Here is a 24,040-nt window from a genome sequence, read left to right on the forward strand (position 1 = left end):
TTAGACAAATTTATTATCAGACCCTGAGAATAGAATATTTTTCTCATGTCAAATATTGTGGAGAGATAACTCATAATAAGATATCAAAAAGCCTATAATCTGGCTAAGAAAGCAATCAGCAGGTTCCGTTCTCCTAAATACAAAGAGCAAAGCATGCATTTTCCTTGTTGGTCTCAGGATGGAGATTTCACAATCATTTTTAGCAGTATATTCTAGTTTTCTCATTTTGACTGAAATAATTTCTTCTCCCTTTTTACTTGTTTTTCTAGACTTGTTCCAGAAAGCGACATTTATTTTTCAGCATCATTCTCATAAAGTCCTTTTCTTATCGAACACAGATTTATATACCCTCGCTAAACAATTCAAATTCTTTCAGTATTTCAAAGAAAGCTCTTATAGTTCTAAGAGTTTTCTTAGAATACCCAAACCAACTAAGAATACCCAAAGTTTTATTACTTTCACATTATGTTAAAAATAGAAAGGCGCAGTCTAAGTTAGCAGATGTGGAAATGCAGAAATAAATCTGTTGTGCTTTGCTGCCCATCTGTGCTGATCCCTTCTTCCCCTAGTCTTTTCGTATGTTGTCTTTTAGTCTCCTATGTTGTACCTTGAACTTGCTCATATAGAGCTCCTCCCTCCTGCTTCTGTGGAGCTATTTCCCAGTTCTGAATTCTCAATTTATTCCTGACTTCTGGGGTATTAGCTACCTTAGCCTTAGAATCAGCAAGTATAATCATGGTATTGTTCTGCCATTAAGTCCGTCATTAAGACTATTAAGATTCTAAAATAATTTTAAAATTTCACTTCACAAAATATTTTCAGGTGTGAGATACTATTGAGAGAATGTAATTAGATTGTGCCTTTCAGGAGTACAATTTGGTAATCTAGATTAAATATCTTAAAAATACAACTTTAAATTCTAGAAATATAGCATCAGGATTAATTAGAGATGCCACCCAAACATTTATAAACAAAGATATTCATTATAATGTTATTTTAAATTACAAAATGAAAACAAAATCTAAGAGTAAAATACTAAGGTACTGATTAGGTAAACCAAATTCATGATGAAAAACTAAGAATACCCACTGTTAACAGTGGTTGTCTCCTGGGTGTTGAGTATGATATTTAGTTTCTTCTGTATATTTCCTCTATTATGAACTCATATTATTTTTACAATCAGATCAAAGAATGTATGTGAAAGGAAAAACTAAATAAAATAAAACTCATTACCCTTGCTTCTTTTACATTTTAGATAAAATCTTTAATGTATTTATTAGGCAATCTGTAATTGCCTAATAAAAAGCATTATTTCATAATATATTAATGAAAATATTCAAGAAGAATTTGAGAACTTTCGTTTGTCAAACCAAGGATATAAAGTAGACATGATCATGACCTTGGGGAGATCATAATCTGTTGGAAGACAAATCCTGAAATAAATAATACAAATAAATATATGATGAAATAAAGATATATAAAGGTACAATTCCTTCAATATTATTTAATCTATGTACTTGACATCATGGTATGAGAATATAATTTTTGAGAATTTAAAGTTCTAAGTACCAAAAGAAATTTCATCTACATCTGTTATCTGTGCTACATCAGCTAATTAAACTGCCTGATTTTATTTACTTTATGATTGTTTTTTGTGTTATTTTTTATTTTTCTATTCACTTAATATTTTTTCTAGATCTTCCTCAGATATTGAGAATTATCTGACTAATGTTATCATGTTCTTTTTTGTAAGACAAGCAAACTTATCTCTTGTTTCTCAGATTCTTACATGAGTTTTAAAAAAGAGTGGCAAGTGTTTCAGGCACAGCATTTGATAAGTTACTAAAAACTAAGTGGTATTTAACATGAGTGTGAAAATTCAAATGTATTCAAATCTCTGAATATTCTTTTGTCTTTTTAGTCTTTGGGTAGTTTTGCCTATGGCACTTTGACTTTACATCTTTTCATCATAGACATTTCTGGGTTTGACTGCTGTAAAAACAAGCAAAACAACTTCACACATTTTACGCATTGTATTTATTTTCTTTTTGTGTCTTTCAGATGAGTATTTTTTTCATGAATAATGTCTGACTAAATATTCTAAAATTGATTAAGTTTCTTTTCTCAATTTAAAAAATATTTCTCACATAGAAATTCCTAGTGTTTATATAGAATATTCTAGTATAACGTGTTCATGCTCCAAAAGCCATTATAGTTTGCTAATTGAATTTTTTTTTACTTTCTACGGACAAAAAGGAGAACCAGGATTAGTGCCTGTTGTAACTATATATATATACATACGTATATCTAAATATATATATAGTTATATATTATTACTTATATATATACTTTCAAAAAGGGAAATTCATTATTTTATAACCACATTTTTAGTATAAAACAAGCAAAGCAAAATTGATTAATTCTTTCTTTAATTCAATATGTATATTATAAATTTAATGTTTACTTAATACAATTTTGAATTAACAGATTATTTATTTAATACAAAATTAAATGTTTATTTAATACAATATTTCTAACTTTTATAGTCTCTAGTCTCATTATAGGTGAAAATCAGAGTTTTACAAAATTAAATACATTGCATGTGAATATAAAGTGATAGTTCAGGTGTATAGTGTAAATAGCCATGTAATCCAAAGAGAAAGGCATTATTTAATGTTCCACGCTTTGGGAAATACGTTATGGCGTTATCCTGAGATTCCACGTAGTATAAGAGTTCTTACAAGTTATTTAGTTTTGTAGGTGATCAAAAAGTATATATTATATAAGATTAAGTTCGTTAACACTACTCTTTTAGATTTTAAAGGAGTTATCACTCTCTCAAAAAATGTATGCATGTTGATTTATTTGGCAGTGTTTGCAATTTTGCTTTGCCTTTAAACTGGCTTGTTTTTAACAAAGATTACATAAAAAGAAAATCATTCGTATTTATTTTCTTTCATGTAAAAATACTTATATGTACTTACTATGTATTACGTTCTGTTTTAAGTGCTTACTAAATATTGGTTTATCTTCACAACAACTCTGTGAGGGAGGTAATTTCATGGTTATCGTCACCATTTTACAGAAGAGGAATCTAAGCACAGAGACAATAAGTAATTAGTCCAAGGTCATACAACTGGTAAGGGATAGAGTGTGGATCTAAACCCTGGCCTCTTGGCTCCAGCATCGGTGCTTTTAATGGCTATACCACTACTGCCTCCCTGTATTAGAGTTTCAGTTATATAATGTCTTAACTCATAAGGCAAGGAGCAAATGGGCATCAATTGACAGCATCCATTTTTTTTTTTTTTAAATTCACTGGGGATTTTCTTTTTATTCATATTTGTTTGACCCTTGACTTTCCTAAAACTCTTTAGGAACTTTATCTTTACAGATTATTTTGTTTGTTGTTTAGGTAACAGGCATACGTGGTCGTCCAGGACCAGCAGTAAGTAGTTCCCTCCAACATTCATGGTACTCCTAAGTTCTTTAACATACTGAAAATTTTTACAAGTATCATACTCATGAAAAGACCGTAAAATGTAAAACAATGGTGCTTGGTTTCTTGAAGTATTTTGTCTTGATACATCTCAAGTTTAGGTATTCTTTTGCAGCAATGAATGACATATAGGAGATCATTTAATTTTGAAATTAACGAACCCTATTATTCCTCAAGTGTTAGTGTTACTAGTGATTATTTGAAAAGCAAAACAAGCTAGTATTACACTGCTAATTTTAGATTAACCTTACTCATTGAAATTAGGGCATACTTGTCTCTTGACAATGATTAAGGGTAGATTACTTTTATCTGTGTAATGAAACAAACTGTTAATTCATCTGTTAATGAAATTATCATATAGCAGTTGACTTTGAGAAATCATACATCAGAAATAGCATATTTCCAGTTTAGCATACAAGACTACTGATTTCATGTTTGGCTTAGCAGTAGCATTCATGAGTAACTAGATAGGTAGCACACACACACACACACACACACACACAAGCACAATTCCTGTAGATTTTAAAATATATTAAACCAACATAAGAAAAATACAAGTATACTTTAGCAGACCTGCTCCAGTCCTTCTGAAACTTTTGCTTTTAAACAATACTGTATGTTGGACTGAGTAAATACACAATCCAGTTTTCATAACTCGACTGAAACTCTTTTGAGGAAAAATAAAATTCTCCTAGCAACTGCAATTTTCCAGAAAAAAGAAAAAAGCTAATTTAAGATATCAGTACAATAAAACTACTTTTGAAATACAATAATCATTTGTTATTTCAAGGGAGAAATAACTGCAATTAGCATTCAGAAAATTCTAAGTGGGTTTTTAAATATACAATGGAGATGATGCAACAATCTAAATCAAGTAAAAAAAAAGATTATTGAAGGTACATAAAGTAGTACTAGAATAAGAGGCTCTTCTTTCTATTGCTTTCATGGGCAACTTGAACTGTGAGAATAGTTTGGGGTATCATGTGCCAATATGAACTCATACATTCCCTCACATAATTGGTAATTTGGGGTTTGCATATCTGTGTAGTTCTCAAAATGCGAACTCTAAGTTTTCGTGCCCATACTCTAGTGGCAAAGGCTTGTCTGAGATGAGATAGCAAAAATGATCCTTACGAATTTGCCACTACTGTTCAAACTAATATATTCAACTGATTGGGCTCCACAGTGCTATAATGTAACATTGAATTCTTTACAGGCCTTTAAGCTTCACTACTAAAATAAGCAGTGTTTCTGTGCATTCAGAGCTTTTATATCCACATGACTTTGTATTCTATAGTCTTAAACTGAACTGAATTCAAAAAGAAGAGTGAGATTTCCATTTCCTAATTTTTTTTATATAAAGCAAACCTTTCAAACAAAAATCTGAAGTGTATGTGTTTTGCAGGCATAACCATTATTTCTGTTTTAGGGACCTCCAGGATCACAAGGACCAAGAGGAGAGAGAGGCCCAAAGGGGAAACCTGTAAGTTGATAGGGGAGCACTTTTTTTGTGATTTGTATTGTGTACTGAATTAGCCTGTCTATACCATGTTCTCTGGATGTAGCAAAGAGCTGGTGGCTCTGTTTTTCTTTCATCTCTCTTAAATGTGACCTAGAATTCAGATCATGCAGCGATTGTGTGTGTCTTCTGATTCAGAGGAAATTATCACATCCTAAGAATTACCAATCTTCTTAGATACTTCTTTTTCATCTATGAGGTCAAATTAAAATAAAGTAGAATCTGAGTATAATGAATACCTCATGTTGTTTTCAGAAGTTGTAACTCATGAGTAAACAATGCCAAGAATGTTCTGTTGAGATAAACACCCAAGTTTTGTGATCCGTGGTTGCTACAAGAATAACCATATTGGATAAAGGAAAAAGAAATTATTAGAGGACAAAATTTTATTTCAAGTGGTTGTATAATGAATTTATTTCCCAAGTAACACTCTACCTTTTTCATTGAATAGCTGCTGTAGAACTGTCAAAGTAGTAATTTTAAAAATCGACAAATCCATTACCAGAACAAAGGAAGCACCTTGAAATTTAAATAATCACTCTTGAGATAAAACATGAGAATATTGTACAATATGTACCGAATTGCTTTTTCTTATTATCAAGTCCTAGAGTAGCAATAGTTTTTCTTTTTTGTATCTCATCCTCAAAAATTAATGTCTTTCATATATTAAATAATGGGGTTAATTTGTGTATTACTATCATCTTATGTCTTAATCATTAAAATTTGCCTAAAATTTAATTTTCTGTCTGATACGTATTAAAATTTAACTCTATGGACTTTTAGCCTTCCAAATATGTACTTATCTATATCTAAATGAGATAGAAGAGCAAGGAAGAAACAAACAATCTTGAATATATAAATGAGGAAAAAACATTTTAGATCACGTTGTTAGGTACTCTTGCCACTAGTTTATCTTTGATGCTATTTTATGCTTCTACACATTTCATCAAGTTAGCGTAAAGCCAGTACTTTTTCCAGACTGGAGCTGGTGTTATGGGTGGTATTTGCAGGCATGCAGGTAAATGACAGAGTCCTAAGGAAGTGGGGCACAGCCATATAGGTGGGTAGCAGGATTGTGTTCTGATTATCTATGCTCCATTTTTCATTGCTGTTCTACTTGGGTGTCTCGCCAGTGTTTGTAGCTTAAACATTTTTGGTAGCTCTCCAGATGTCTGTCCAGGGTCTAGAATGACAGAGACAGGTAGAGGAAGGTAGGAGGGTAGGTGGCCATGCAGGAAACATTGTACATCAATGTGTTGTGCCCAGAATAATTAATTACACTGATTTCTGAGTCTAGGTGGAAGCTGTTATGAAAATAGTGGTTAGATGTCCAGAATTCTTTGTTAGGACTCAATGAATCTATTCCTTACTCATATCTCTCTTCTCTCTCCCCGCTCTCCTTACCTCTCCTTTTCTGGACTTAGTATGTGATGTGCTCCATTTCCTATCTTGATAAGGTCTGAAACATTCAGCAAATTGTGTGTGCGTGTGTGTGTGTGTGTGTGTGTGTGTGTAAAAAGAGTGAGGAGTAGTTATTTATCTGGAATTAAGCAAGAAATCCTGGCAGATACCCAAGTAGGAAATCTGTTTCTTTCTTAATCCTAGCAAGCAGTGGTATGATGATAAATGATTAACAACTGACTCATTGAAAAAAAATGTGCCTGTAGCTTTTGCTGATTTCCCTGCTGTAAATACTCCCACCATGGCTGATTTCAAGATATTGGCATGTCACAGAATACCCATAGGTAGAATATTCTGCTTTAGGTCCCAAGACTTACAGGAACTGCTTAACTGGACCAAAGCTATGGCTGGTACAATATAGGGTGGTACTGCGATCTCAGATACCATTTTTCTCTCCCTAGTTTCATTACCATCAAACATTACAGAAGGTTCACAATATGTAAAGCAGTTTCTGAATCTCGATACTATTAATATTTGGAGGCAGATAATTCCTTATTCATTGTAGGATGTTTGGTGGCATTCCTAATTTCTATCTACTAGTTGCCAGTAGCAACACCTGGCCCCCCTTCCTCATACAATTGTGACAACTAAAAATGTCTCTTGCTGTTGTCGAATGTCTCTTGGGAGCAAAATGGCACAGGATTGAGAACTACTACTATAGAGATACTCTCGAGAAGCTTTATTTACTAGTCAGTGATCATCATGACTATCTCTCATCACATGTCCTTAATTTTAAGTGTATTGTCCTGGTAACTTAACAGAGACAACAAACTAGCAACCTATCAGGACAGTCAATGGTGTGCTGAGTTCTAATTGCACATGACACTTAACCTCTATAGGTCTTTTTTCTCTACTGTAAAATGGGAAATATACCAGTTCTTACCAACTCTAATGTTTTGTAATTTGTATGTGTGTGATTCTAACTAACCAGCAGTGAATAAAGTTCTTGATGATGCTGGGTCATTATTATTCCTACTTGTGGATGTTTAAAGGTCGCCACCTAGTGGCACTATGCTAGTATTTTTTATTGTAGACTGCTTCCTGAGATACTAAAGAGTATCCTGGGGGATGGGAGGGAATGATTCTATATAGAACATTAACCTTAATATAAAATGTATGTGATTCAGCTCACTTGAAAATATGAAAATAGATATTTTTAATGGATTCTGAGATTACAATTTTTGATTTAAATATTGATCAGTAAAAATGCTCATGTATTATAATATTTTTCTATTTTCACTTATAATCTTGCTTATTACATTCACTTAATTTTGGATAATTTTCACAAGTTTGTATTAATTTTAATCTCACTCTGTATAAGAGTACGTCATGTAGACTATTTAAAAGCAATGCCACAGAGACGCAGAATGCATCATGAAGTCAATAAAAAAGTGGGCTGTCTTCAGAGCAGACTTTGAAACATGATTATTGATCACAGAGGACTGGAGAAAGGACACAGTTTTTTGAGGGTTACCATTACCCAAACATCTCTAAACGCTAATTGACACTAAACGTAGTTTTTGGTTTTGTCCTTAGAAATTTCTTTGGGAACAGAAATAATGTTTCAGTTCATTTTTTGGGTATAACAATGCCTGGTTATCAATGAGCAATTTCACATTTCTAAAACACATTAGAAGTTTTCCACACAAGGCTCCATGAGCAGATCAGACGACCACTTTGTCCATGCAGCCTTTGACAATATACATGTCCAGTTCATGTTGCCCACGCTCCTTGTGATAATCCAGGAATCTTAGACAGCAATTAAAATCAGCTTCCATTATATATAATAGAAAGAGTTTAGTGAAAAGGTTCGATTTTTTAAAGGATGAAAATTATTTTCTGAGAAATTATTTTACGAAATGTGAGTTTTTTTCTGTTATCTACTATTTGAATATATGCATTTACTTATCTCTTCTAGGAAGTAAACATGTCTATACAAATGTTTGAATATGTTAAAATACATTAATTAAATTTCAGAATAGCTATATGTCACCCTCCCCAAAACCATCATATGCAAACTGCCCCCTCAGCTTCTCTTATATTTACTCCTGCTGTATCAGCTCGTATTTCGGTCGCTTATTGTGGGCCAGTAGATATTCTCATGTTTAAGTATGAGAAACTTCTTTTACTATTAAACTCCAATTCATTTACCATAGTTTTCTCGGTCCCTGCTTCTAAGTATAAAAATTATGTTGGCTTTTGAGTTCCTTGGTGCTTTCTTTCTTAAAGTCTGTTAAGACTCTTCAGAGTTAAAAAGCCAGCAAATACTTAACAAGACTTGTGGAAATGTTGAGGTTAGGGGACGGAACAGTTCCAGAACTGAGGACGTGGCTGTTCCCCAAGCTGTCTTCAAAATGTGGGTTAGGAGGGCGGGATTTGGCAGCTAGACATTATTGCTCACTTCTCTGAGAACTGGACTTGGCTGGGTCACTGTGTCTTTCCCTGTCTTTCTATTGGTTTGGTCTACCTTTGAAGGTGGTAAAGAAAATAAAGTGTGCTAGACTTCAAGTAAAGAGGATTGAAATGTGAAAATGTAATAAACATATAGTGAGTATCTACTATGTAGCAGGAACTATGCGAAGCATTAAAAACGAGCTGGAAAAAACCACAAACTACAATCAGGGGTCCTTCTCATTTCTTTTGTTTTCGTTGTTGGGGGCAGTTAGTTTAAGCAGGCACATACATAGTTAACTGTAATCTAAGACAGGGCAATGAATTTAGAAGTTATTGATTAAATACCTTGAACAGTAACACTCAACCAAATAAGGAAGCTTATTCTAGAATAATGATGAAACAAATACAATTTCATAATTATTCCAACAAATCTGACTACTGGGGATTTAGCACATCAAGAATAAAATTCTTACCCAGAATGTGCCATGTCCCAGTGGAAGAGGGTGTGACCAATGCTGAGTTACTTTAGGTGGCTGGATTACTATTCTTTTTCTTTAAGACTTAATTTTTCAAGAGAAGTTTTAGGTCAAAAAAATCAAAATTGAGAGGAAGGTACAGAGTCCCTATATCGCCTCTGCTCCCACACATGCACAGCATTCTCCAGTTGACATTCCCCATCAGAGTCCGTAGTTCACATTAAGGTTCACTCTTGGTGTTGTACACTCTATGAATTTGGACACAAGTGTATAATGACATGTATCCACCTTTATAGTATTATACAGAGTGTTTTCACTGCCCTAAAAATCTTCTGTATTCCGCTTATTCATCCTCCCACCCCACTCCAAACCCTGGCAACCATGGATTTTTTTTGTTATTGTCTCTATATTTCTGCCTTTTCCAGAATGTCGTAGTTGGAATCATACAGTATGGCTATTCATTTTTAAAACAATGAACATAGCATTTCCATCAATAAGTCTCTGCTTTTAGCTTTCTGCTAAATACATACTTGGCAATGGGTTCTAATTCCTACTGGCTTGTTTTTCCAGGGTCCTCGTGGTCCTCAGGGAATTGATGGTGAGCCAGGTGTTCCTGGTCAGCCGGGTCCCCCAGGGCCTCCTGGACATCCATCTCACCCAGGACCCGATGGCATGAGCAGGGTGAGTTGTGTGCGTTGTTCAATGTCCTGTTTAGATAAGATATTAAGTTTTTGATTTATTGCTATGATTTTAAATTGTGTTAGTTCAGTTGTTGACCCTTGACTGTAAGAGCAGCTAAGTGGATGCAATGCTGCTATGAAAAATGATAAAACTAATAAATCCTCAGGGAATTATTAGAAAATTCAAAGCAGCATTTTTTTTAAGTGCAGCTTCAAATTAATTATATTTCTCAATGTCAGTTCTCTGTGAAATTTGTTCTTTCTGTTGATTCTAAAGGACCACCAACATTGTCCTCACTATAAAATTAAAAGAGAGATATGTCTCTAGCCTTCTGCTGTTTTTTAGTTTCAAAATGCTGATGAAATCTGTGTTATCCACGAAGATGTATGTGAAAGGGCCACTGAGCTGACATTAAAAATTCTATCTCATTATTTTCTGAATTTTGATTTTCTACCAGAAAGAAAATAAAACAAAATGTCTATATCTGCCTCTTTGAATTCTTAGTGGAATAATAGAGATTTATGGGTAGACTGCACAGTTCTATAATACAATTTTTTTACAACGGTTTATACATTTGTTTCTCAACTGATTATAGAAAGAATTGCCAATTTATTTTTTGAACAATACATATAATTTACACATTCTTTTCCCATGAAAATCTGGAAATTAATAGAACTCCTGGAATGTATATAGACAATTTTGGTCACTTGGGTTACCAGAGTTTTTTTTTTTTTTTTTTTAATTAACTTGCATAAATGCAGTTTAAAGCTTGCTGGCCATGAACAAATAAAGAAGAATACCATCTAAGTAAATAGTCTGAAATAGAATCTGGAATCTTTAGAACAAATGTTTTGAAAGCATCTTTTAGTCTATGTTTAGTTATTTGTCATGCTCTAATTGTGGGAAGAAATCAGATAAAGAGATTTACACCTGAAATTGATTAGACTAGCTAAGTACTTAAAAGAATGATCCATGACTTTTAGCAAGTATCAGACATTTGGCCTATTGAAATAGTTATTCTGAAGCAACATAGTTATACTCTGGGGATGAATGTTCAATCAAAAACACATACAATGAAGAACAACTTGAATGTCCTTGCTTTAAAGTTAAACTTTAAAATGATTCTCAGAAAAAAAGAAAATAAAATGATTCTCAGAGAGATGTTTTATAAGAATCCTAGAGAATATACATATGTTTCTCAATTTAATAAGTATATTGATATATGCCTTTTACTGTGGAAATAATGTCGACACATTACTTTTACAGCCGTTTTCAGCTCAGATGGCTGGGTTGGATGAAAAATCTGGACTTGGGAGTCAAGTGGGACTGATGCCTGGCTCTGTGGTAAGGGCGAATATTACAGATAATTGAAGTACCTGTGTGTGTGTGCGGGGAGGGAACATTATAAAAAAAAGAGGTTCGAGTTAGCTGGTTAAGAAGCAATGTGTCTGTTTAAATATATCCATCCATTCAGTCATTTAATTTATTTCTCAAATCCTGCTAAGTACCAATTAAAATCCCAGTGTTATTCCATTCATAACTGTGCAAAGTATTTTTCAACATTAATAAAGGGTTATCAGTATATAACACTTATTATTTAAAGAAAATAAAAGATTTTAAAACATAACCACCAGCACATCAAAAGTATACTTTTTAAAATAAATAAAACAACCGTTTTATTGTGTTAGAAATAGTGATTTGGCAAAATTTGAAACAAGTTTTGCCAGTTTTATTTACATCATTGTCTACTTACCTTAATATTCGCTGGCTGCCTTGCCAACAACTTTAAAGTTTCCTACTGACCATTCCCATCCCCCTTAGAATTTCTTCAACAGCCAGACAGTTTCCTGTTTTCCTCTGGGCAAGAACTTTAACCTGGGTATTTGGAGCAATGCTATCCCACTGAATGAATTAACACTTTCCGAACCAACTCTCTTGTGCTTTTTTTGCTCCTAACATAATTCAGAAGCATCCCAGATTCATGGAATGACAGGCAACAAGAAACATAAAGTTAGGCTGCATGGATAACTACCAATTCTACCCATCCTTAAGGCCAGCTTTATGAGTAACTTAAACATTGTTTGTATATTTTTTAAGTCACTAGCAATATGGTTTCATTCAATGATTATCTTGGGATAATTTTCTGAAATACGTGAGTTTTCATCCATTTGAAGTTCAAATTATATTCGTGTTTATTTTTTAATGAATCTCTTATTTTCTTACTTGCTAAAAATATGATCAATTCCAAACAAAAATTTAAGTTTTTGCCATAAGAACAAACCTGATTTTGATTTGATTGATTTTGCTTTTTAAAGTATGACATTTAAAAAATTGTCTAGATATATATTAACGAATTTTTAAATTATGTTTTCTTTTTCTTCTTTTGGTTATGTTTCAGTGTAATCATTTCATGTTTAAATGAGGAAAGCCTGTGTGCATACTTTAAGTGTATGTTATGAAAAAAAGAAATAATCCATAAAACTCAGTTTCCTGAATAATTTTACACTTACATTTAAAGTAATCTAGTCACTATTATTGGTGGTTTCATAAGCCTTTAATTCAATTTGCTCCTTTAAATTATGATTTATATGCTGTGAAGCTGAAGAATTAAGTAGTTTGATAACTATTTTATGCCTGCCAAGAGTCTTATCTTGTCAGATGTTGTGGTTTAACAGAACCACCCCTCAAACATGTGAGTGTCCTCGTCCCAAAGACATTGGGTGTGTACAGGCAGATTCTTTATTTCTCTGACACTGAGGGTGTGCACAAAATCATCCCAAATGTGCTAGCTTTAATCTTCTTGAATATAGCTGCATTCCAGATGAGTACAGATGGAGAATGTCATCACCCTCCACTGTCAAAGCTTCACTTTTTCAGATTCTAAAGCTGATTCAAGATATTTTAAATGTTTGACCTAACTGTTATGAACACTCTAACTTTTCTTCTCATTTGCTTTTAAGGGTCCTGTTGGCCCAAGGGGACCTCAGGGTTTACAAGGACAGCAAGTAAGTCTTTTATAATTAAATTACATATGGTAGCAAAATATGTATGTGTGTGTGTGTGTGTGTGTATATATATATATATACACACACACACACACACACACATACACACACACACATACACATATATATGTGTGTGTATGTGTGTATGTTATTTCATAACATACACACATACACACACATACACATATATATGTTTATGTATATATAGATATTTAGTTGGTATATATAAAAAATATATATATATTTATATAGTCTCTGTGACATGACTGCTTTTGACTGCCTTTAAATTGTATATTGTACTGTTCACTTTGAATAGATCGTATTCCGTTAATTTTCGCTGACTTAGAAATACAAACAGTGTGTTTTTCAGAGTTTTTTCTTGGAGCTAAAGTTATAGCATATCATTTCTTTATGTGACTTACCTCTAATACAAAGAATTTTTGAGTGCCTTTGCTTCTAAAATAGCAGATTATTATCTCATGTCATGATGAAAGTTCTTATAATTGGTGATGTGCCAACTCTGAGGCTATGAAATCAGATCATAAAAGGCCATTACTATGTAGTGTTATTAGAAATAACAGTCAAGGTGATCATTTCATAGAATCTTTAAAAAGAATATAATACTAAAATTTATTTTCTATTTATGAAATACCAATAAAATAGTGGTGTAGAGCTATTTTAATTTTTGTAGCAATTTGATGGACAATAGGAGATAACTTTTCAAAAGAAAGGAAGAGAACAATTTTTAGCTCAGATATTCCATATTGTCATTATGTGTGTTGTTTTACTTTGAGCCATTTTCTGTTACTACCACTGACAAATAAAATATATAGTTGTTGTAGAAGAAGGAGGAGGGGAGGGTAGTGGGAGGGAGAGAAGGAGAAAGGGAAGAAAATGATCATGATAACTGCCATTAATTGAACACTCTGTGACAGCATTATTCTAGGTTCTTAACAAGCATTAGGTATCTGAAGAGCTATAAAAGCTTAATGAAATAGGTACCATATTATTTTTATTTTATAGATTAGGAAACTGAAGTTTAGAGAGGGTACATAACCCATCCAAAATCACATAGCTGGAGAGTGGTGGAGCCAGCAGTTTGAACAATTGCACTATACTTCAGAGAATTTAGGACTTAGTATTCTGTTTTCCTTTGGTTATATATATTTCATATATGTATATATAATTCGTTCTCAATTTTAGGGTGGTGTTGGCCCTACAGGACCTCCTGGTGAACCTGGTGAACCTGGACCAATGGTAAATGTTAAGTAAGCATGTAGACCCAGTTAAATATGGGTCTACCATTATAATGGTGTCCTGAGTTATTTATTTTACTAGCTCTTTACTAGTGTAGCAAGAAATTACAGGCCAGTTCGGGGGCTCTGTGTTATAGACTGTGCTTAAGCTATGTTTCTTGTGGCAGAGTATTTAAATTCAGAGTCTTTGAATATAGTTAGTAGACCGTGCTGAGATATTTGTATTTATGAGATTAAACTTTTTCCTATTGAGCACATAACCTGAGTAAAACAACATAAAATTCAGAACGTTAATAAAGCTATTTTCTCTCATTGTTTCATTTGTCTCGACAATATTTCGGTTAAATCGTTAGTAGGAGCAGGTAAATCTTCTTTTTTTTCCTTTTGTTTGTTTTGTTATTAGGGTCCGGTTGGTGCACGTGGACCAGAGGGCCCTCCCGGAAAACCTGGTGAAGATGTAAGCTGCCTTTCTTCATTTTGCTTCAAGATTTTGAAAGAGGCTAAAAAGGAGTTATAGTATCAATATGAATATTATTCATTAATTCCCATTTCATTTCCCCCACTTTTAGCTTCCATTAAAGTCAATCAAAACTGGAGAATTCAGAAGGGAGTTTTACAAAATCTCAAAGTGGCGTTAATTTTGATGGTATTATATTATTAGATATTGTCTCTTTTCCTGCATTCCCCAGGTTTTCCATTATGATTTCTTCATGAGATACTAGTATTGACAAAATAGCTACAGCTTTTGCTGGTGGAATTCCTGAATTGTTCTTAAGGAAAAATACATTACTCTGATAGCAAAACATTATTATGAGATCTTCATTAAATAGATTTGTAAAATGTGTTAGTAGGGTTGTGTCAGTGTTACACTCCAATGCTGAAAAAATTATTTCTTCAATTGGATTTTTAATTAAAGTTAAGACTAAACTTTAGATTTTAACATTAAGAACATGTGATTGAAGAACAGGGTGCAGACTCACTTTTCTGGATTCTTTTCTTAGTTTTACCAAAGTTGAGGATAAAATCATGGGTAGGCCATTAATTTCTGTGTGATACTAAAGTAACTAAATATTTTCTCTTTGTGTGTCATGTGATTTATTTAAGCAGGTTACATTGAATTTGGCCATAAAGAAAATACCTCTGGTAGTTCTTAATATTTTCTTATAACAAGAAAGGAAATGGCAAGCAGCATTTTCAAGAAATACTATTTAATTCATACTATATGGTGACATAAAATTTCATAGCATATATATGTAGGTGTAAATTTTGACGTTCATAAAATGGTGAGCTAAGTCAGGCCAGTATAATTTATATTTGTTTCCGGATAAAGTAACGAAACCTTCACAAACTGATTTATTAGAATGGATGGCCATCAGAAATAGAGCTCAGTGTTTTCACACTGTTTAGTGCATTGGACACGAGCTTTCTAAAGAAGACTTTTTTATCTGCAATTGATTTGTCATCTAGTCTCAGAAGAGAATATTTTAATCACTGTTTGCTTCCTTGCTTTTTTTTTTTTCCCATAAAGGGTGAACCTGGTAGAAATGGAAATCCCGGTGAAGTAGGATTCTCAGGATCTCCGGTACGTATGTATTTACCAATACAACAACATAAAGACAAACTTCAAAAAAAAAAAAAAAATCAAAAACACATCAACATGAACTCGCAATTCATTGTCTACATGCACATTAGACACTATCACTATGATATATATTTCTTTCCATCATTGTGGAACAGGACATTTTGCCAGAGTGACAGCTAATTCCAGTTACCTGTTTTGCACTGCACCATATGAATGACCCTCTTAGAGCCAGAGAAGTATATTGGAGAAGCTGTCTCCAAACTGAGTATCAAATTTTTTGGTTAACTCACCCACCTGACCGCCTTACCTTTTATAACATCTCAATCCCATTTATCATTTTTTAATCTTTTTAATCTTCTTATTTTGTATTGTTCACATGTGGAAAACAACAGCTTGAAAGAGAATTTACTGACTTGTTTTTTATATGCTAGGGACAATAAATTGTTGACAGAATGCCCCTTTGGCTGCTCCCCAAACCCTAATGTTGGCTGACATTCTCAATTGATGCTCTGGGCCCTAAAATCTTATGACAAGATACACTGATTGCCAGCATTCCTAACACAGCTGTTTTCTTCCCCCATGGCTCACTACAGGGACAGGTCCCTGGCAGCCCACTCCACCAGAATTCATGGCCTGGGCCACTTGGCCGCACTCCAAATCCACCTTTCTGATCTCAGTCACAATACTTTGATAGGTCCTCCCCAAGGATGTGCAACACAGGCAATAGGGAAAATTAGGGATTAATTAGCAAGCAGACATCCTCTAACATCCCTACTCTTCAAGTTTCTCCTTGTCCAACATCCCCTAAACTGATTTGGCCTTATTGTATTTCCCATAATTTCCAAAGGTTTCTACCACTCAATACATCCAACAGTACTGTATTCCTTGCTATTGACTTTCTGAAAATTGATGAAGTTCAATGCTAGGATTTTTTAAAACTGAACAAATGCCGATCTTTTAAGGGAATTTACAGTGCTCTAAGGATTATGTAGTTTCAAATATAAAACCAATTCCCAGCTCCCCGTTCTCTCTTTTCTTTCCTCCCCCATCATCCTAAAAAGGGAGTGCAGACTGAGGCATGTGGTTTAGTTATTAGCACAAATGTTCATGTCAACCAGTCCAGGCTTGACCCTCCTGTCCTGCTGCACCCTTGCACATTCACAGTGTGGGACCCTTCATGGGGAGGAAATGTGCCCTGCCAGCATGTCACAGATGCACTTTGCAAGTGCAGTGCAACAACGTGTGATTGGGATGTGATGACAGTCTTGGGTCAGCAGAATGAGAAAGTTTTATGAGTACTAGTACATCTGGTTCATTTTCTTGTTATATTAGAGATACGTAATCACATGAGAATTCCCTTGCAGACCACAAAAACTCAAAAGTTAACTAATTATTTGAAATAACATAGCTCAGTAATTCCCCTATAGGCTTAGATGGATATGTACTAAATTTCCTGCTCAGGATGGTGGGGAAAAAAATCTCAATAAAGGCAAGCATTCCAGTGGAACAACTTAAAGGGAGTTCTTGAAGTGAAAGAATTCCTAAGCAAGGCTGAGTAAACAGAAGAATTAATGGAACTTTATTTGTTCAGAGAGCAATGGTTTGATGTGTCCTTACTGTGATCCCTGCCCCTGCCCCGCTACAGAAACACTTTCCTGCAGGCAGTAACAGAGAAAGGATTGCTTTGCTTATATCCTATGAAGTTTTTATTAAGTTACTTTATTCATTAATTTAACAGTAAGTGAAGGTTATGATAAGGCAGAACAGACAAATTTTGCTCTCTGTAAAGTTGTGCTGGCAGAAGAGAAGTTCCTTAAAAAAGGTTTAGGGAAAGTGCTGAGTTTTAAAAGAAACAGTTAACATCTCTTCATTGAACTGTTTATTAAATGATCAGTCATTGTATGCCCACCAGTGAGGCATAAGGCTAAGTGTCAGGGATATGCAGATTAATAATAATAACAGATAATAATTGATAGCATGAATGTATGCTATCAAATACTCAGTCTACTGGTGGCAGTAGTAATGGCATTCAATTCAAAGCTTTGTTAATGTAGGCAATGAGAATAAGTGAATAATTAAGTCACTGGGTCCTTATCTATTTTAAGAGGATATGAGGAAAAAGTTTTAAGCATCATTTCAAAATAGTTATACCTTTTGCGTTTGATTTTCTGTGGACAAGGTAAAAGGGGTCAAATATGTGGTGACAGAAAGAAATCTATCTATGGGAGTTGAACATACAATATAAATATATATATATGCCTTACTGTTAAAATATACAGCTGAAACATCAGATTTCATTAACCAATGTCACTATAAAAAAAAAAAAGAAAGAAATTACTGAGACAAAGAACCAACCCATTCTCTCCATATTTGTTGGCTTTTCTTTCTGTTGGCGATTTTATTGCCTTAGTTTTTTAAACAATCACAAATCCATAAGCTTCTCCTGAACATTTTACTTTAAAAAATTATCTATTTATTCATTTTAATAGAATATTTTTAATCATATTCTACTGCTAGTCTTTATAAATTCAGAGAAAATAAAATACATTTTTTGCTACGATGCATTTATACTTTTACCATAGATAAAGCACTATAAAGGAGGAAATGCATAGTTTTCCTTAAGTTCCTCTCCTGGTTTTTTTCCTACACCTCAACCTAGTTGTCACACTGAATATATTAATTCAGTCTTAATTTCTTGTTCCTTTTTTTTTTTTTTTTTACTAATTGTAATACAATGACATAATTTGAAAATTGGAAAATGTCATCAAATCAATACCTGGCATTAATCTATATCTCTGTGTAAGTCATGCTTCCATTTCTAACGGTATGTTTGCCTTGCTAAATTTTGATCACCTAGATGTATTTTGATAGATAAACACATACTGCTCCTTTTTTCCCTTTAGTTTGTTGGTGAAAAACTATGTACCAGATATTTTTTGGGGAAAAAAGGTATGTTAAGCAATTTCCTATTCTTATTAATGACTCTGAAATGCCTTATATGTTTTTTTTTTCTTCCTCCTTAGGGAGCTCGAGGATTTCCTGGGGCTCCTGGTCTTCCAGGCCTGAAGGGTCACCGAGTAAGTTCAATCCTATGTAATCTTTTCAGATACTGTGGCTTACTGAGTATGGTCTGGGGTGCCCTACCTTAAAAATCTACGATTTCATTTGTCAGTCATCCTTAATGGCTTTGGTTGCAGTAGTCATCTGTAGTTACTAAAATCACAAGGCTTTTTTACATTTCCTTTGGGTTTCATTTGATTCTATAAAATATATTTTGAGTTCTTACTATGTACTGAATACTGTTAAAAACGAGGACACAGTGATGAATGGTAAATGTCCATGGCTTTCAGCTTCAGCCTAATAAGAGATTCAGTTAAGAAAATAGGCAATTACTACTAGTGGAGTAAGTGACATTATACTGTAGCGTACATGAGATCATAGAGGGGCCCAGTCAACCCAGATTTGGGAGGACATAGATTGCTTCTCTCTATAACTCTAGATAATCAGTTTGTAACTATTATATGTAATATACATATATGTAAATTATGTATCATTCTGTCTGCCTGCCTGTCTGCCTGCCTGTCTGTCTGTCTGAAAGCATGGCTGATATTTACTAAGTATACACTAGCTGGCCTCCGTTTTGAGTGGTTAAGCTTCTGATTAGAATACTTGCTGCTGTACTTAATAGTTACTAAATATTTTCAACATCACTCCTGGATATAACCCAGAATTTATAACTATACAAACTTGATAACTATTTTCTCTAAAGGCTCCATAAGTCCTTTATTTGTAGCTATAGATTAAATTTCTATGAAGTCACAAAAATTTGAAAGGTGAGAACATTGCAAATTGAACATGTTATTTAAAAAAGGAAACTCTAATTTTCCTTGAGTAGACTTTCAAAAAGGTTGATGATTTGGAAACATTTTGAGTAATAACTTTAAATTGGAGATGTTTTCTTAAGGCAGTTTTTGTAAGCTTATTTTTGGTTCTTTAATATGTCTGAGAATCGGAAAAGTAGTAAAATACATATTTATATTTTTTCTTCTCAGGGACACAAAGGTCTTGAAGGCCCTAAAGGTGAAGTTGGAGCAATTGGTTCCAAGGTAATGTATGATATCTCAACATCACCTCCCTATAGCATTTTGGTTGTGTTTCAAAGGCCTAAAAGTTTTTCAGAACACCCTTAAATACTTCTAGAGGAAAGAGGAGTATAAAGAAATAAATAGTGAAATAGATAGATATAATTTTTCGTCGGTGAGTAGCAATAGATTTACCAGGAGACATGACATGACCTAACTTTGCCACCACAGCCCTGAGTTTCTGCCATTGTCGGATGGATGTTGTCTTTATATGACATGTGGCACTATGAATACACCTTCTAAAACACATTCACTCTTTTTTCTTCTTTAGAGGTATCGTATAGGTTTAGATGGCATATTAAACCCAGTTATATTATATACTGCCATTTTAATCCCAGGACCTTTTGGCCATTATTTGTTCTCCAAATTTATTTGTTTCTAGAGGGAGAGAGAACATCAAAGAAGTGCAGAGGACTTTTCAAAGAGAAGTATCATGAGATACATATGTAGAAAAGCATTTGGCTTTAAAATTACTATTTCTAAGTTTCCTGGAATAGAAATGAAAGGAATATTACAGTCAATTTTAGCTTGGTAAAATTTTACTTGACCTAAAGTATTATCATACATAGACAAATAATTACTTTTTTGATATTAATTGATGGGCTAGGTGTGACAATTCCATCAATCTTGTTTAAATCCTTAGTTTTATTTGAGAAACTAAATTTTAGAAACTAAATTTTCACTGCATTTTTAAGAAAAGGTAAAACAATAGGCTTTCGAGGTCCTTCATTGAAAGTATGCCTTTCAAACACCCATTTTGAAAATACACCTTTAGAATAATACACATGGGGAACAAAATGATGTGAATATCAATTGTAGGTTTCTCATATGGTAAAAATGTGATCTCATTTTTGCTTTAGGGTGAAGCTGGCCCTACTGGTCCAATGGGTGCCATGGGACCTATGGTACGTATCAATTTAATTCTTTATTTCTTTGCTTTTTAGGTTATATTAAGAGAATGTTTAAATGAAAAAAAAAAAAGACATGGAAATCATATGTTAGCTGGTAAAATAATCTTGCTTATCAGCTGTCAGGCAAGCATACTACATGAATTACATCCTTCAAATAGAAAAGTCTTCCTGCATTTCATTGTTTTTCTTAACAGTGAGTGCCCTTATTTACCTATATATTTTTTCTGTACTCAGTGATCAAATCACTATTCTTGTAGAACCATCCTATTAAAGCTAGATTAAATGAAATCTATTTAGGTAAGAGATGATAGGTTTACATATCTATAGATGGAGGGTTTTTCAAACTCAAAATCACCCCCCCAAAATGCTATTGCTTAGTGGCCAAGTATAGTGAGTCTCAATTGGATTGAGTATTGTTATCAAGTTACCCTAGAGTTCAAATAAGATGCTTTAAGAGATGATTTTACTTTTTCATCTACAGGGTCCAAGGGGAATGCCAGGAGAGAGAGGGAGACTTGGGCCACAAGGTGCTCCCGTAAGTATATGTGTTTTAATTCAAATGCTTTACTGAATATACTTTTTAAATGAGAATGACAGTACTTGTTGCCTATTTTTAATTTTTTTCTTTTTCTTTTGAAATAAATTTAGGTTTGCAAAAGTTGCATAGATAGTATAGAGAATTCCCGTGTACTCTTCACCTAGCTTCTCTTAATGTAAACATCTTACATAAACTGATTACATTTGTTACCTATTATTTTAATATAGAAATTAAGAAAACAACTGAAAACATAGCAGCATAGAATATAATTCATGGAAAAACATAGGCTTTGGACTAATGATAAGTGACATTTATCAAGCACTTATTATGCACTAAGAATTCTTCCAAACATCTTTATTTTACGCTTATCACAATGCTAAAAGGTAAATACTTTGAATATACCATTTTAAAGCTATGAGTCTCTTGATCATCTGCCCCTGATCTATTTTAAATGTACAGATTGAGAAATACCCTTGCTGTCTGCCCACGTAGCTTGAACCTAGGTGGGAGTGGGGGGCATATTCTATCAATTCTCTTCACAGCTTTCTGAAGGTCAGGCTACGCTAGCTAATATTTCAGACCTGCAGTTCATTACACTGCATCCACTTTGCTTTTCATAATTAAGGAGTGCCACCTGGCCTCTATTATTTTGAGATCCTGTCATCCTCATTAGTATTAAGAATTTCAGGTTTATGGCTTCCCCTACCGTTACCCCACAAAAGATAACCACCTTAGAGTTTCTCAGTGGTACCAAAGTCAGGGCCTCAGTTTGGGAGAAGTGAGACTCTCTCACTAGACCATTCCTTATCACTTTGATAAGCAGAGTGTCCTCTGGAAATGCAGAGAATGTTGTGGAATATTGTCAGCTGCTGCCTTATCCAGCCTTAAGTAGTGTATCTGATCTAGTATGCTTACTTCTCTGTGCTTTCTTTTGCCATCTGCCAATGCAGTTATGGCATTTCTAACTCAGTGTGGCCCATTGCTCTCCGTTTCCAGGATCCATCTCACATGTTAATACCATCTCTCAGGGTCTTTATCAGGGTGTTAAATGTGATAAAGAGGAGCACTTCTGTTCCATTAAATTTCTCCAACTTTATATTTTGCTCCTCTCTATCCGGTACCATTGGGATCTAGTCCCATACTTTCTCTCTTGGATCCTGCCTCTCGATGATGTATAGAACTTGTAGCTCCTTTGGCATACAGTCTCTTCTCTCTTTTATCAGAAACAGTACTTCCTCAAGCCAGTTATTTTGTGACTTTATGCTAGGTTTTGGTCTGGTGGCTGGGGGGAGGGGCAGGTGGTGGTGATAGTGACATGTGTTTTCCAGTAAAGTAGAGGCTTCTGTATCATCTTTAGTAAAGAAGAAGTATAAACTGTTAACGGTGGGAATGGGCCATTTGACAGGCCCATGGGCTTCCGGGTATCTGAGATTTTGAAGTTCTTAAGATATTCCAATGCTAAATTTCAGGGTCCTGTTCCTTCCATTGAAAGTCTCTGACCGTAGCTTAGGAGACTTTCCGTTTTAAAATTCAACCTTCTCAAGAACTTTTAAATATTTATCATCAAATCCAGGGCCTGATCTTCAGCTTTTTCTTCCCTCTGGTCATAGAAGATGACAATATTTTTAAATGCTGCCAAAGAGCCTTATATTGATGATTAATCATTGTCAGCCTTCACTGTCTTTCTCCAGTGGGTTCAAGACCTGTGCAATTCCATCAGTTTTTAAATTGCTGTTTTCCCTAACACTTCTCAAATGCCCGAGTTCCTGTACCCACAGCCCATTCCTTTATACTTATGGCTTCTATTAGTTCACCATTGGAGACAGTATTTACTACAGCATCACCACAGCAGGCCAAGAGCGATCCATACTTCATCTGTCACCAGCTGGGCAGTGAGCAATTCAGCTTAAAAATTTCATTTTAGAGTATGATATCTTTTACTCCTTCTGGCACCAATGGCACTAAAGTCATAGGCCAGGTTTCCTAGGAAGTAGCATCAAAGCAAAGACTTGTGTGCAGGAAATTTACTGGGGAGAGCTTTCTGAAACTACACTTGTGAAGAATAAAAGAAGTAGGGTTCGTCAGAGGGGAAAATGAAATTGATGTTACAACTGCAACAGAGACCTTAGTCTCCACAAATCCTCAGTTCCATGGGGACTGGGGAGTTGGGATTGCTCTTCAGACTTGTCTTGAATGAGGTCTAGTCCTTCGTAGCATGACCATGAAAGAGGTCCTGTGGGAGAGTTAACTTCTTTTAGTTAAGGGCACCCTGTGGGGAGGGTCTCAACTGTGAGCCATAAGCTTATAACACTTCCCAAAATGGTAGAATGATTACTTCGATGCTGAAGGGGTATCTGGGTGACACCCACAGCGTTCACTACTACTTAATTTCCTTGTGCATGTATGTGTACTTGTGTGTGCGTGTGTGCTTTAGTTTTTTTTTTTTACAAGGAGCACATTCCTCCTCTGAGTTAATATGGTTGTTAAGAAGACAGGTGTTCATAATTTCATTGTCTTTGAGCTCACTTTATAGAAGGTGATATAGTCAATGAAAAGGGATAATTTTTATCAGTTTC

The 24,040-nt window shown here is 34.2% G+C and overlaps 1 protein-coding gene across 4 annotated transcripts in view; it reads left to right on the plus strand.

Moving 5' to 3' along the window:
* The window catches only part of COL5A2 (collagen type V alpha 2 chain), a 134,125-nt gene that overhangs the window by 70,968 nt on the left and 39,117 nt on the right, over positions 1–24,040 (plus strand). For 3 of the 4 annotated variants that reach the window (XM_011356273.2, XM_011356281.2, XM_023528951.1), the window contains 7 exons: positions 2,247–2,279; positions 3,416–3,448; positions 4,929–4,982; positions 9,920–10,030; positions 11,297–11,374; positions 12,991–13,035; positions 14,239–14,292. In XM_011356273.2, coding sequence (XP_011354575.1) covers positions 2,247–2,279; positions 3,416–3,448; positions 4,929–4,982; positions 9,920–10,030; positions 11,297–11,374; positions 12,991–13,035; positions 14,239–14,292 — 408 coding nt within the window. Of the gene's footprint in view, positions 1–2,246; positions 2,280–3,415; positions 3,449–4,928; positions 4,983–9,919; positions 10,031–11,296; positions 11,375–12,990; positions 13,036–14,238; positions 14,293–14,694; positions 14,749–15,819; positions 15,874–18,896; positions 18,951–19,925; positions 19,980–20,875; positions 20,921–21,407; positions 21,462–24,040 lie in introns of all 4 variants that reach the window. The other variant, XM_011356290.2, reaches the window with a different exon arrangement.

This window comes from Pteropus vampyrus, unplaced genomic scaffold (genome assembly GCF_000151845.1).
Source record: "Pteropus vampyrus isolate Shadow unplaced genomic scaffold, Pvam_2.0 Scaffold2, whole genome shotgun sequence".
Lineage (NCBI taxonomy): Eukaryota > Metazoa > Chordata > Mammalia > Chiroptera > Pteropodidae > Pteropus > Pteropus vampyrus.